The sequence below is a fragment of the Herpailurus yagouaroundi genome, unplaced genomic scaffold, assembly GCF_014898765.1.
Source record: "Herpailurus yagouaroundi ecotype Mexico unplaced genomic scaffold, PumYag 530, whole genome shotgun sequence".
Lineage (NCBI taxonomy): Eukaryota > Metazoa > Chordata > Mammalia > Carnivora > Felidae > Herpailurus > Herpailurus yagouaroundi.
In genome coordinates this window covers 3,279,417-3,294,250 of record NW_024412747.1, presented here as the reverse complement: position 1 = coordinate 3,294,250, position 14,834 = coordinate 3,279,417, and the positions used below count along the sequence as shown (strand labels likewise).

The following is a 14,834-nucleotide window of genomic DNA, read 5'->3' as shown; positions in this document are numbered from 1 at the left end:
TAAATTGGTAACCACCGTTATTTCTGGAAAGCAGTTTTGGGCTCATGCATTGTCAGCTGTGGAATGCTCATACTTTTGAGCCTAATAATCCCATTACTAGGAAGGTGAATAAAGATGTGGCCAAAAGTATATATGCAAAGGTCTGCATCAAATTGTTCCTCATTGTCATGAGAATGTGTGAAAACCCTAAATGGTGAGTAGTTTATACAAAACCTATAATGGTATACAATTTCCAAATTTTCTACACCAAATTGATGTTAGTCTTTCTTTTAATTAATCTGAGGTAGGTTTTATAGGACGGATGAAGTTCAGGGAACAGAGCAGTCCAGCTTGTCTAGAGCACAGGTTATATTTAAGGAAGTCATGGGAAATAAGGGGCACCTGGGTGGCTCAGTTGGTTAAGCGTCCCATTTCGGCTCAGGTCATGATCTCACAATTCGTGAGTTTGAGCCCCACGTCGGACTCTGTTTTGACAGCTCGGAGCCTGGAGCCTGCTTCAGATTCTGTCTCCCTCTCTCTCTGCCCCTCCCCTGCTTGCGCTCTGTCTCTCTCTTTCTCTCTCTCTCTCTTTCTCAAAAATAAACATTAAACAAAAATTTTTTAAAAAGGAAATAAGACAGGAATTGTAGCATGGAGAGTTTCCAGTAGAGGCTGGGACGTGGTAACTGGTTGGATACAATGAAAAAGTCTGCAAGGACACCAGGAAACTGCCAGTGTAAATAGGGGAGGCAGAGTCCTTTTGGTGCATGGGGTTGGGGGGGAGTTACTGTATCGTCTGCCCTGAGTTGGAGATTCATCTAGACATCAAGAGGGGCTTTCCAGTGGTCAGTTCTGGGGTGCAAAAGAGCAGTTATGCACTCATGCATTCACTCACTCAGCAAACAGTGCTTAAGCGTTTGCTGTATGCTAAGGGCTATGCTGGGTCGGCAGATGCAAAAAGAAGGGGCCTTCCATTACAGCGGGAGCGCCCGGTGGGGGGTGTTGGGGGTGGGGGAGGGGACCGAAGGGAGGGAGTGTGGACGGGGAGAGCTTAGTGCTAAGAACAGTACCAGAGCACCTTCTTGTCACTCTCAAGGACTCAGCAGTGAGACAGGCGGAGATCTCAGCGTGTCAGACGCCAGGGGAAAGGATGCAGCGGGGACATGGGGGTGTTGGGCCAGCGCTGTCAGAAGGAACCTTCCGGGAGGATGCAGCCTGCCGTGCCATATACAGTGTCCAAAGGGACAAAGGAGCATTGGGATCAGTTCCAGAAGCAGCCGTATCTAAGGAGGGGCTAGGGTGAAGGGAGGCAGCCATATCTAAGGGGGGGCCAGGGTGAAGGGGGGCATTAGAAGCAGCAGGAGGGGTCCAGGTGACCTTCAAAGTCAAGTGGGGACCTGCATGTTCATGTGATACGCTGTGCTGGTTATCACAGAAACAACACAACCGCTGGAGAAAGTTTGGAAAACAGAAGCGTAATCCTACCGAATTAAGATAATGACTGTTACTATTCTTGTACATTTCCTTCCAGAGTAATAGTAACATAGAGTTTTCACATAGTTCTAACATAGAGTACACACACATCTTACATCTTGCATCTTGCATTTTTCATTTAACATTATAGCACAAGCATTCTCTGGGTTGCTACACAGTGTTCATAGTTACTTAACTAATATTCCGTCAAGTTGTACAACAATTTGTTTCACGAGCCCCTTCTCTTTGACATTTGTTTAAACAGTGGATAATAAGGATAAGACTGTAATTAAAAATTGTCATACATAGTGTAGATTATCTCTTATTCCCAGAAGTTATGTTAACAGGTCAAAGAGCATGAGCGTAATCTTCACGGTCCTTGTTGTCATTTGTATTTGCCACCAGATCGTTCCCAACGATCACCAAAGTGACGCCCTTTTTTCCAAATTCCTTACTTTCCTAAATCGGGAAGTCCAGGGCTCAGTGTAGTAAAGGTCATTATAACCTCCCAGAATTTTCCAAGCTAGAGATCTCTAGCATAGCGTAGCTATTAAAATCCGTGGGGCGCCTGAGGAGCTTAGTTGGTTAAGTGTCAACTTCAGCTCAGGTCACGATCTCAGGGTCTGTGAGTTCAAGCCCCGCATCGGGCTCTGTGCCGACAGCACGGTGCTGGGAGCCTGCTTCAGATTCTGTGTCTCCCTCTCTGTCTCTGCCCCTCCCCTGCTCGCTCGCTCTCTCTCTTCTCTCAAAAATAAATAAGCATTAAAAAAAAAAAAAAAGTGAAAATCCCTAGGCAGAAGGAGCCAGGAGACCTAGTGCTGATGTAGAATTTAAGTCACTTAGGTTACCATGTTGTGCAAACCCACTTGCGACTTTATTGTAAAGGACTTCTCTACCCCTTCCTCCCCCTCCTAACATGCTTCCTAGTATTAAAGTGAGCTAAAGATGACTGATGGAAGAATGTTGCCCTTCCTCTGGGCTGGGGCTGTGCCCTTCTTGGTGAGGCTCAGCTCAAAAGCCTCCTGTTCATCCAGCCCCCTGTGCACACCTCAGGCTGTTGGCTCCGCTTCAAAGGCAGCCCCGTGGGTGAAGAAAACACAGATAAAGGCAAAGCGATGATAAGGTGGCCGTAAATCTGAAAAGTACGTTTTCTGGCATTATCAATTATCACTCCGTTTCAAATATGCATATGGGGTGGATATTCCAGTTTTCAGTGGTGTGTGTGTGTGTGTGTGTGTGTGTTTAAAGGCCTTTTAAAACATTGCACAATCCTTTATACCCTCATGTGCTGTGTGTTTGGCATTAAAGAGCTGTCAGGGCTGACTTGTAGCTTGGAAAGGGTAAGGGTTGAGGTACAGGCAAGTATGGGCTGGTTTACTCACGGGACAGAGTCTGACTCCCGCTGGTGACCTGCCTACAGAGAGAGCCTTGCTCCTCGGATCCCAGATTTTGGTCCACACTGTCACAAATGCACAATGTAAGACACAGGGAGTCTCCAAAAGAAAGGGAAATCGACTGTATAAAATCTTACTAGTGCATCCGGCAAAGCAACCCACCCTTGGTTGTCAAGAACACCACATTTGTTGGGGCGCCTGGGTGGCTCAGTCAGTTAAGCGTCTGACTTCGGCTCAGGTAATGATCTCGGGGTTCGTGGGTTTGAGCCCTGTGTCGGGCTCTGCACTGACAGCTCAGAGCCTGGATCCTGCTTTAGATTTTGTGTCTCCCTCCCTCTCTCTGCCCCTCCCCTGCTTATACTCTGTCTCTCTCTCTCTCAGAAATAAACATTAAAAAAAAATTTTTTTTAAACCCATTTGTTGTGGGGGTCTACAGAAATGAGTATTCTGAAACATCCCTCTGTAAGATACAGTGTGTGGTATCTACACCAGTGCTGTTCGAGCAGGCATTCGAGCAGGAGAATAAAGGACCGAGGAGATGGACGCGTGCGCTCGCTGCCTTGCTGACGTGGGGACCGTGTTGTTTGTTTCTGCAGATATAAGCGGAGGCGAGTCCTGCAAGGAGGACTGCATTTGTCCCGCCTGCTCGCTCCGGGCCCCCACCATAAGTGACTTACTCAATGATCAGGACTTACTAGACGTCATCAGGATAAAGCTGGATCCGTATCACCCGACAGTAAAAAACTGGAGGAATTTTGCAAGCAAATGGGGCATGCCCTATGACGAACTGTGTTTCCTGGAGCAGAGGCCTCAGAGCCCCACCTTGGAGTTCTTGCTCCGGAACAGTCAGAGGCCGGTGGGCCAGCTGATGGAGCTCTGCAGGCTCTACCACAGGGCCGACGTGGAGAAGGTCCTGCACAGGTGGGTGGATGAGGAGTGGCCCAAGAGGGGGCGTGGAGACCACCCCAGGAACTTCTAGACCTCTCCGCTTCCCGCTGGCCTCTTTGGACATTGAAACAGCCACAGGTTAAGGAGGAATGTGGATCTGTTCTTTCTTAAGGGTTTAGGATGAGGACACATGACAGTGGACATTGGTTTTCCCCAAAGCTGGTGGGGTTTTTTTTGGAGGGGTAGGTTGTGTTTTGGTGGTGGATTTTTGTTTGTTTAGTTTTGCACATCTGTTTTAATTTAACATTTGAACCTGGAATTGGGAAAAATACTTTGTAGACTCACATAGGGACCAGGGCCAAAGACTACAATCAGAATGGACTCATGCCATGATGAAAATAAAATTATCCTCTCCCTTAAATACTGTGGAAGATTGAAATAAGAACTAAGATTGTTGATGGCCCCAGTTGATCATCATCCATAGGATCCTTCATGCTGGACGGGGCGCCCACAGCTTAGAAGAAACATAAGGGACATTAAAACCTTGGTTTGCGAGTATAATTCGTGCCAGAAACATGCTTGTAATCCAAAGCACTTGTCTGTCAAAGCGAATTTCAAGAACCATTGGCTCAGTTGTGACCATGTGACATTCAGCGTCACGTACGACTCGTATGGCAAGACATCGCTCGTTTATCGAGTTAAAATTTATTAGAAGCGTTTGCTCGTCTTGCAGTACACTAGCAGAACGAGTTACTCACAATCCAAGGTTTTACTGTACTTAGGTGAAGTAGCAGGATATTGGTATTATGGGGCCATGCCTTCAGACCACACGTGCCATCTTTTTTATTCAAATGCTTTTGTCATCCATGCACTGTCAAAGGTGTCATCTGCTCAAGTATTTTTGCAAGAAATAAAAAATAGTGGTTTGGGGAGGAAAGAGTCAGGAATCAGGAGGGAGAATAAGGACCTTAGGAAAGTGTTTCACAAAGAGAGTACACAGAATGCCCTTTGTTACCCAAGACTTTTTAAAAATTAACTTAATATGTACTTTTCCATCTTTTGTGTAAGGCTGAGTGTTTTCACCCATGAGATCAAGCTTCGTTAAGAAACAAAACTCACCAGGCCCAACGTTGGAATGTAACCACTTCTAGTACCTACTGTCCCAGCTGGATACAGGGTCACGAACAAACACTACACAGAGGTTTAGCCAAGAATGGGGAATCTTTCACGCTGACGCTGGGGCAGGAGATTGGCATTAAAATCCAACTTTTAAAAGATTTCAAACCGAATGAAAAATTGGTTCCAAAGAATATCTGATGTTCTTAGATGGTTTTAGGGGGAGGTGAAGTGTGGTTGATGGAAGGGTTTGCTGCTGGAAAGACGGGAGGAAAAAGCCCTTTCCCTCCTGCCATCTTCCCCCTCCCCCCTCCCCCCTCTAGGTCTCCACTGTCTCCAAATGGAGACAGAAAAGAGCAGGTGGTCCTCCACCCCCAACCCCAGCCATCGTTCCCACAGTGGGAGGATGGGAAGGTTCCTTTATTCCCAGAGACTCCCTCCACCCCCGGTGACACAAGAGAGAGGTACAGCGCCAGAAGACAGGGCAACCTGGTGGAGGAGAGGATTGGAATAACAACACCCCCACCAAGGCGCCCTCCCTCCATCTTCCCTGGTCTTCCCCGTCACACACCCCCCCGCCCCCCCCAGTTCCCAGCTCAGTGGATACTCCGCTTTATTGAAACCCGTGGCACATCACATACCACCCTCGGTGGCTTGGAGCAGTAGCTGGGGGACGTGGCCTTCTAAATTTCCATTCAGTAGGGTCACAGCTGCAAATTTCACAAAAAAATTCAAGTTTGGGCCGCCTGGGTGGCTCAGTCGGTTGAGCATCTGTTGGCTCAGGTCAGGATCTCATGATTCATGAGTTCGAGCCCCACATCGGGCTCACTGCTGTCAGCACGGAGCCTGCTTTTGGATCTTCTGTCCACCCCGCCTCTGCCCCTCCGTGCCGGTTCTCTCTCTTTCTCTCACTCTCTCAAAAATGAACAAACATTTAAAAAAATTTAAGCTGCTGATGTCCCAGATGTTAAATCTGGAGAATGGTGAAAATTTTTCCCATGAAAACACTTGTTACACGTGGTGATTAGGTTCTTGAGAACCGTCAGTTCTGTATCTCACAAATTTCTGAATTAAAAGTTTTTCGTAAGCTGGCTTGGGAATGGTCCCTGTTGGCACTACTTTTGGACATGATTCCGATTTCAAACTCAAAATTTCTTTTTTTTAAAATATAATTTATTGACAAATTGGTTTCCATACAACACCCAGTGCTCATCCCAGCAGGTGCCCTCCTCAATGCCCATCACCCACTTTCCCCTCTCCCCCACCCCCCATCAACCCCCAGTTTGTTCTCAGTATCCAAGAGTCTCTTATGGTTTGCCTCCCTCCCTCTCTGTAACTTTTCTTCCCCCTTCCCCTCCCCCATGGTCTTCTGTTAAGTTTCTCAAATCCACCTATGCCAAACTCAGAATCTCCATCTCAAAACAGACTTTGAACTCATCATCGTATCTTGAACATGGCTGTTGTTTGTAAATGTCAGCTGAGTTTACCTGTGAGTTGGATCAGAAACATTAACGGGCACCTGGGTGGCTCAGTCGGTTAAGCGTCCAACCTTGGCTCAGGTCAGGATGTTATGGCTAGTGAGTTGGAGCCCCGTGTCAGGCTCTGGGCTGACAGCTCAGAGCTGCGAGCCTGCTTCCGATTCTGTGTCTCCCTCTCTTTGCCCCTCTCCCGCTTGTGCTCACTATCTCTCTTTCACTCTCTGTCAAAAATGAGATTGTAAATAAACATTTAAAAATAGGGAAAACGTTAATTTGACACACATTTATTTAAAAAATGTTAAGACGGAATTTAGGTGATTCAGGTGTGGGCAGGGCTGAGTGTGTTCCTTTACGGTCAAAGTCAGGACTTCCAGGAAAACAGTGTGAGCACAGGGTATCACGCCCTTATCTCTCCTTTTGGCATCATTATGTCCAAAGTCCTGATTGCTAGTAACTTCCACCACTGGCTACGAAGGCTTAAAATTCCTGTTTGTAACTGCATGGGGGCAGTGCTAGGGGTGGACAGGATTTTTGTGTGCGGGGGAGTTGATGGACACGTGCTGTTTGAATTTGAATTTACCGTGATTTGCCCATCCTCAACATCTGTATCAGGTGGCATTTGAGTTCACGAAAAGTTTTAGTTATTAGAAGTATGATATTAGCAGAGAGAAATTTAACTAAAAGGTTTTTTTCAAGTCAAGTTCATTCAGCCCCTAGACTTTGATTAAAGGTAGGACAGCTTTTCTCTCTCTTCCATACAGACATATCAAACTCCACTGCCTAATAAGCCAAAAAATTTTTCAAGTTAATTTTCAGCAAATAAATAGAACAGCATAAATATGCCGAGACTCCACAAAAGAGAGAGTGGAAAAGAAGGAAAACGCTTTCTGATTAATTGATCAAATAACTTAAAACGCAGGTTCATTACACCTGAGAGTTTTTCTCATGCTGCTCCTAAGGATCTAGGTTACGTTGACCGCGTTAGAAACGAAACTGCTTATAATAAGGTCCTTTTGCTACTGGGAAGATGAAATCACTTTAGCTAAGTTCCAGGAGATGGTCTTCCGATAGTGTTACGGAGCGAGGCTTTATGTTACGAACCAATTTTATTTGCTTGCGTAGAAAATCACCACATGAGAGAGAGGGAGGCAAAGTCACGGTAAACACCACACACGCCCGAGACACACAGACCCAGAGGAAGGCTTGTGGAAAAGGAGGCTCACATAGGCACGCTTTCCTTAAAATTTTTAAGATTTAAAATGGTTAGGGCTTCAGTTGTTTGCCAGGATTGCCCACCGATATTTCAGGATACCCCGTATGGACAAGTCGCCCATTGTGGTGACGCTGAATAACATTTACTCAGTAACATGGGAAATTTGCAGTAACAGACGTCAGTTTTTCCTGGAGAGTGATTTTTGTGTGGGACTGCCCTCTGCTGGAGCATAGAATCTGCACACACATCCTTTCTGGTTTGGCTGCCTTCCTCAGAACAGCCTAGAACCAACCTTGTTATTCATTATTGGTGTTATGTTAGAACCCTTATACGTAGCCCCCAATAAAAGATAGGAAGAGTGCAGTTACTTTACAAATTGACATAAGCAGAATGAGGCCAGCATATTTGAGATGAGGGTCCAGTGGCCCGAAGATGTCCATTGTCACATAGCCCTGTCATTCAGGTCCCGTATGTGACCAGTCTGTTCTAATAACAGTTCCACGGTCTGGGAATTGTCAGTAAGACCTTTCCTCCATGTAGATTTACAGTTAGCTATTTGTGGGTCCTTTATAATTTATAGTATAAAAAATAGATCCTTTTAAATACAATATTAATAACTAAGGTCTAGCAGATTTTCTTTCTTTCTTAAATCAATAAATGTTTCATTTAGTCTTGACCCAAGACCATCCTCCTTATAATATTTTCTGCTTCTGCCCTTCCTGTTCTAAAATCTTCCTCTCAGAGTGCCTGGGTGGCTCAGTCAGTTAAGCATCAGATTTTGGCTCAGGTCATGATCTCACAGTTTGTGAGTTCAGGCCCCGTGTCGGGCTCTGTGCTGACAGCTCGGAGCCTGGCTCCTGCTTTGGATTCTGTGTCTCCCCCTCTCTCTGCCCCTCCCCTGCTCATGCTCTATCTTTCTCTCCCTCAAAAATAAATAAACATTAAAAATATATATTAAAAAATAAATACAATACAATCTTCCTCTCCTTTGGGGCCGTGTCTCTGCTCTTTGTGTTGCTCATTTTAGAGCTAGTCCCTCATTTCTCAAGTCCGATTTCCTCGCTGTGCCCATGGCCTTCTCCCTCCCAGCTGTGAGCTAATGTCTGCTTCCTTTCTCCCTTGCACATGCAGATGCAGTTTGTTGAATCATCTTCCGTATGTAATGACACTCTGGGCCTACTAGTGTTAAAAAATTGTTCCCTCCGAAACATTGTAACCGAAACATGTATGACTACATCCGCCCCAAGAAGTGAGGAGAAACGTTCACCCAGTTTGTTGCATGATTTCCTGCTTGCGAATTCACACTCCACTTCCGAGCCCTGTACACTTGGGTGTAAATGGATGAGAGCAAGTCTTGCTTCTTCGGGGTCTAGAGACGCCTGTGTTGGGGTCCCTGGGTGGCTCAGTTGGTTGATCTTCCGACTCTTGATTTCGGCTCAGATCATGATCTCACAGTGGCTCAGATCATGATCTCACAGTTCGTGGGGTCGAGCCCCGAGTCGGGCTCTGTGCTGGCAGGGTGGAGCCTGCTTGCAGCTCTCCCTTCCTCTCTCTGCTCCTCCCCACTCACGCTGTCTCAGTCTCTCTCAAAATAAATAAAGAAAAACTTAAAAAAAAAAGAAAACATTTATAGAGAAGCCTGTAGCCGTGGTGCCACACCATGCGCGGCCCCGGCTGGAGCCTTGGACGGGTGGGTGCCGCAGCTGGGGAACTCACCACCTGGACGCCCACAGCAGAGGGCGGCCTGTCGTCTGTCCTCCTGGGGCTGTGCTTAGCTGAGTATGCCTGTAGAAACGAACACCACCCTTCAACTGAAGTGATCAAAGCAGTCAACAGTGCAACTCGAGATGAAATGGTTATTAACCCCTTTGGGAATGTAAAAAAGGGTAGCTTCTCACGGCTCCCCAAGCTGAGCCGTGCCCTTCTGTGTCCTGTGACAGCTGGCCATTCCTTTGAGGCATGCCTTCAGAGGCTTCCGGGAGGACGCGTCGTCAGCTGATAAAGGCAATGCTTTTAAACTACTGAATTTTGGGGATACTCTATTTATATACCTTAATGGCATGCTTTTTAGGCCGCCCTCATTTTGATCTCTTGTATGATTTTGTATTTGTCTTATAAATAACTAAAGATTATTTTGACTATAATAATGGGTACTACAAAATTAGAGATTGATGTCAACCACTATCCCTACTTGGTGCTTTTATGGAGATTCCAACACAATCAGTAATTGATGTGATCTGTTGGTCAGTCATCAGTCAGAAAACCTGTGAGTTTCTAAAATGTGTCCTGGGGTGCCTAGGTGGCTCCATCAGTCAAGCGTTGGACTCTTGGTCTTGGCTCAGGTCGTGATCTCACGGTTTGTGAGTTTGAGCCCCATGTTGGGCTCTGTACTGACAGGGTGGAGCCTGCTTGGGATCTTCTGTCTCCCTCTTTCTACCCCTCCTGTGATCACTCTCTCTTTCAAAAATAAATAAAATATTTAAAAAATAAAGGGGCCCCTGGGTGCCCCGAGTTCAGGCCCCCGTGTCAGGCTCTGTGCTGACAGCTCGGAGGCACAACACCATTAGCTCAGGGAAACTGCACCTGACTCCCAGACTTGGCTGTCTTCCTGTCATTTACCTCATTTACCTCCACAGCACAAACCACGAACGTAACCCCTTGATTGCAGGGTCGTCCTGCAAGGCAGCAGACCCCCCAGGACAGGAGCCTTGCTTGTGCATTCACCTCTGGGTCATCAGTACTCACTGGGCTAGGAGAGGTTCTAAATATGCTGAAGGAGTGAAATGGAGCTAGTGGATAAATAAATGAAAGACACTAAGTAAAGCGAAGCCTGTCTTTATGATCGCATGGCCTGTGAGGAGGAAATAGAAATACATTATTATAAGTAGAAAATACAAAATGAGGAGATTCGCTTCCCGAATCGTGAATGCCTCTGGACACTGGAACTCTTGTTCATTTTGATGACGTTCACCCCCATCCCGTCCCTCTCGTGGGCTTACAAGGTCAAAACAAAAATGTTGTGGAATTTAGGTAGCGGTGACAGGCATACAACTTTGTGAATACGCTAAAAGCCGCTGAATTGGGCATTTTAAAATGGTTGATATGGTGAATTTCATGTTGGGTAAATTGTACCCCAAGTGGGGGAGAAAAAGAGCTTAAAAAATAATCAGTGCTGTCCCCACAGGAGAACGTGAGGCAGAAAGGCCAGCTGCCCGCTGAGAGGCAGGGGCCTGGTGCTGGAGGGGGGAAGGGGCAGGGTGAAGGCGGGAGGCGGGAAGGCGAGCAAGAAGCTGGCTGCGTGCCTGAAACAAATGTAACGTTCTCAAATAAAAATTTATTTTTTAAATAATAAAATGAAATATAAAAGTAAAAACAGGGGTGTCTGGGTGGCTCGGTCAGTTAAGCGTCCAACTCTTGGTTTGGGCTCAGGTCATTATCTCATAATCTCGTGAGTCTGAGCCTGGCATCGGGCTCCAAGCTGACAGAACAGAGCCTGCTTGGGACTCCCTCTCTCTCCGCCCTTCCCCAACTCATGCTGTCTCTGCCTCTCTCAAAATAAATAAAGTTAATGGGGGAGCTGGGTGGGTCAGCCGGTTAAGCGTCCGACTTTGGCTCATGATCTCATGGCTCTTGACTTTGAGTCCCGTGCCGGGTTCTGTGCTGACAGCTCGGAGCCTGGAGCCTGCTTTGGATTCTGTGTCCCCATCTCTCTCTGCCCCTCTCCTGCTCATGCTTATGCTCGCTCTCTCTCTCTCTCTCTCTCTCAAGAATAAATAAACATTAAAAAAATTTTTTTAAGTTAAAAAAAAAAAAAGTAAAAACAGAAACCAAGGAAACAGGACAGCCAGTAAAGACTGGGCTCTGTGACCCCTAACCAGGTAAAGTGTCATCCTTCTTCATAGTGACAGCAAGGTGACAGGAAGCACCCTGGAGCCCCATTCTCCTTTGCTCTCCTCTCGATGTGCCTCAGGGCTGAAGATCTTCCTCCTCAGAGGGTCTGTGCAGCCAGGGGCCCTGCTCCCAATGCCACCATGCATCCAACCACCTTACCCTGATGGCGCCTCAGCCCCTCTGTCTCCCGGAACAGAAGAGAACAAAACACAGAAGAGCCGAAGTGATCAGGGCTGTCACCGTTGGATTTGTACAAGTTACAGAAAATTGTCGTATGTTTGGTGCAGCCTCAGTAAGTAGAGGAGGAGGACCAACTGGACCCCAAAAACAGAAGGGAGTGTAAATTAAAGACAAAAGATAATGATATTTGTCTTCCGTTTGAATTTCTCCCACCTGAAAACAAAACAAAACAAAAGGCCTTGGAGTTCAACTTCATGGTTGTGTATAGCTACCCCCCATCTCATCTGTCTCCTTTCCTTCACAGCCTAGCCTCTTGAAAGAGTTGTCTGCTCTTTTGGTCTACAACTCTTTTTTTTTTTTTTTTTTAATGTTTATTTATTTTGAGGGGGGCAGGTGCAGAGAGAGAGGAAGCAGGCCCCATGCTGTCAGCTCAGAGCCCAACGGGGGGCTCAATCTCACAAACCGAGAGATTATGACTTGAGCCAAAATCAAGAGTCAGATGCTCAACCGTCTGACCAACCCCGCATCCCTTGGTCTGGAACTCTTAATTTCCCATTGGGTTCTGTGACTTGCTGAAGTCTGACTCTTTGAAGTGTCTGGCAGAGGTGAAGAATGACCTTCTAACTACTGCAGTATCCACTTATCCATAACAACCCACAGCCTTATGTAGAAAAGAGCTCATTTTGCTCATGCTTAGCCTCTAGGGTCCACTGGGAGGCTCAAATCTGTTGGCAAAGTGACACCACAGACCCAACAGAGAATGGTTGCTTGGGATCCAAGTTGCTGCTGGGAAAGAATTCTCATCACAGCTACTGCTAGGCAGATCTGGAAATGTTGGGGGAATTGGCCAGGTCTTCTCCCCAAAGTCATATTTGCAAGGGCCTCCCAGGAGAGAGCACATTCTGAGAAAAGAAGCCAAGTATGGGGCACCTGGGTGGCTCTGTCAGTTAAGCATCCGACTCTTGATTTCAGCTCAGGCCATGATCTCACGGTCTGTGAGTTCGAGCCACACCTCAGGCTCTGCACTCATAGCACAGAGCCCGCTTGGGATTCTCTCTCTCTCTTTCCCTCTCCCTCTGTGCCTCCCCCATTTGCTCTCTATCTCAACATAAATAAATAAACTTTAAAAAAAACCCAAACACTCCTAAGGTTCCGACACATATCACTGAAAGGAAGCAGGGGTTTTCAGCACACTACAGTGGGTGTTTCTTGACTCTTCCCCCGGTGGATACCCCAAATTTCGAGATCCCGCCAACAAACAACATAACTGTGGCTCAAAGGGGAGGAGCCCATGCTCCCTCACTCTGCCTCGGGTTTCCCTGAAGCTTTGGCACCCTGACTGCTCAGGGTGACCATGGCAGAACAAGACCATGAATAACAGAGTGGGGAGTTGCAGTTTTAGACCCCCGGCCACTGTGGAGCCACAGCCATGTGGCTGGACAAGGGCCCACCATGCCCAGGGGAGAAATGACTTATCCAGAGAAGCCTAAGAATCCCATGGGAGAGAAACACAGATGTGATGCCCCCAAGGACTCCTGGGGAACCATTTCTGGTTGGAGAGGACGCAGAGGGTGCTGGGGGCCTCATGTCTGCAGGTAGAAGTGAGAAGCTGGGGAAATTTGTCTTTCTTTCCTCCCTCCCTTGGCTTCTGAGAAGCCGTTCTCTCTTGATTCTTTTCTACTCTGATTTTTTTCCTTCTCCTCTCCTTGGTAGCTTCCTCTTCCTCACCTGTCTCCTTAAGTGTTGGTGGTCGTCAGTGTTGCACGTTCCCTTCCCTGCCCCTTCTCATGTTATGCCCAGTCTCTCTGGCTTTGATTACAGCCTCTGTGCTGGTAACCCCATGATCCTATTTCCTAGCCCTGACCACCCCCCTTTGCCTCCTATACGTGAATGCAACTGTCCGTTGAACAAGTCCCAGGGGCCTCAAATATAACACATCAAAAATGGCAGACATCACTTCATGCCCAATATCTGTTCTTCCCCCTCCACAACCTATCTCAGAGAAGAGAGCCGTTTACCCCAGTAAGAAACCAGGAAGTCAAGCTTGGCATTGCCCTCCTTCATGACCACATCCTGGTGCCCACCAGTTCTATCGGTCTTGCCTCGGTCCCTACCGCCCAGACCAGCCCATGGCCTCATCTGCTGTTGTCTGGCTTATCGCTGTCATCATAACTTGTCTCCCACCACCCCCCTGCAGGATTACAGACACGCTTGGGATAATGTTTGACAAATGTCTGAGCACCCCACGGCCCAGTCAAGTGGACAGAAAAAATTAGCCAGCACAGTATGCCAATATGTTTGACCGAAACTGGAATACTTTTAGGAAACATCAGCCGTCTGATAAGGTTTCCCTTTATGCCTCACCACTCCGAGTCAGATCACTCCCCTGCTTAACCTCCTTTATTTGCTGCCCCTGCACTCTCCCCTCCCTTCCCCCAGCCAGATCAAATACCTGTCCCTGTAAGCAAATGACACTGTTTCCACTCTTTCCAGGGACATGATGTATGTTTGTCTCGAAGCGATATGGTAACTCAGAAGTAACATTCTGTTCAGGTCCTTGACGGATCTATTTTTTTTTTTTTAATTTTTTTTTCAACCTTTATTTATTTTTGGGACAGAGAGAGACAGAGCATGAACGGGGGAGGGGCAGAGAGAGAGGGAGACACAGAATCGGAAGCAGGCTCCAGGCTCTGAGCCATCAGCCCAGAGCCTGATGCGGGGCTCGAACTCACGCGAGATCACGCGAGATCTCGCGAGATCATGACCTAAGCCGAAGTCGGACGCTTAACCGACTGCGCCACCCAGGCGCCCCGACGGATCTATTTTTTACTTCTATTCATGAAAATAAAAAGTCCTTTTACACACCACTCAGGAAAAAAAAATAATACAATGGACATCGTTTTATCTGTTCTTGGCAAAGAAAACTTAGCTCTTAACAAGCATGGAAACTACGAAGATGATCTTTTGCTGCAAGTTAACATTTGAATATTTAATTAGAAAGCTTTCAAATGGAGGCGGGCATTCACTTGGAAGTTTCTGAAAGTTTCATTCATTTGGCAAATAACGCTATTGTGCGAACACCGTGCCAGACCCCGAGGACCCAGGTAGACATGGCCCTGCCCTTCTGACCCCGTGCCCAGGGATTTTCAAAACGGAACCAATAGGGTGTGTATATACATCCATGAAAAGATTTATTCTAAGGAATTGGCTCATGCGGTTCTG

At 47.0% G+C, this 14,834-nt stretch overlaps 1 protein-coding gene across 7 annotated transcripts in view; it reads left to right on the top strand.

Moving 5' to 3' along the window:
• The window catches only part of EDARADD (EDAR associated via death domain), a 97,574-nt gene extending 93,384 nt beyond the window's left edge, over positions 1–4,190 (top strand). For all 7 annotated transcript variants that reach the window (XM_040465009.1, XM_040465008.1, XM_040465010.1 and 4 more), the window contains one exon: positions 3,443–4,190. In XM_040465009.1, the coding sequence (XP_040320943.1) occupies positions 3,443–3,825 (383 nt within the window). In that variant the 3' untranslated portion in view covers positions 3,826–4,190. The remainder of the gene's footprint in view (positions 1–3,442) is intronic.
• Positions 4,191–14,834: the final 10,644 nt, after the last annotated feature.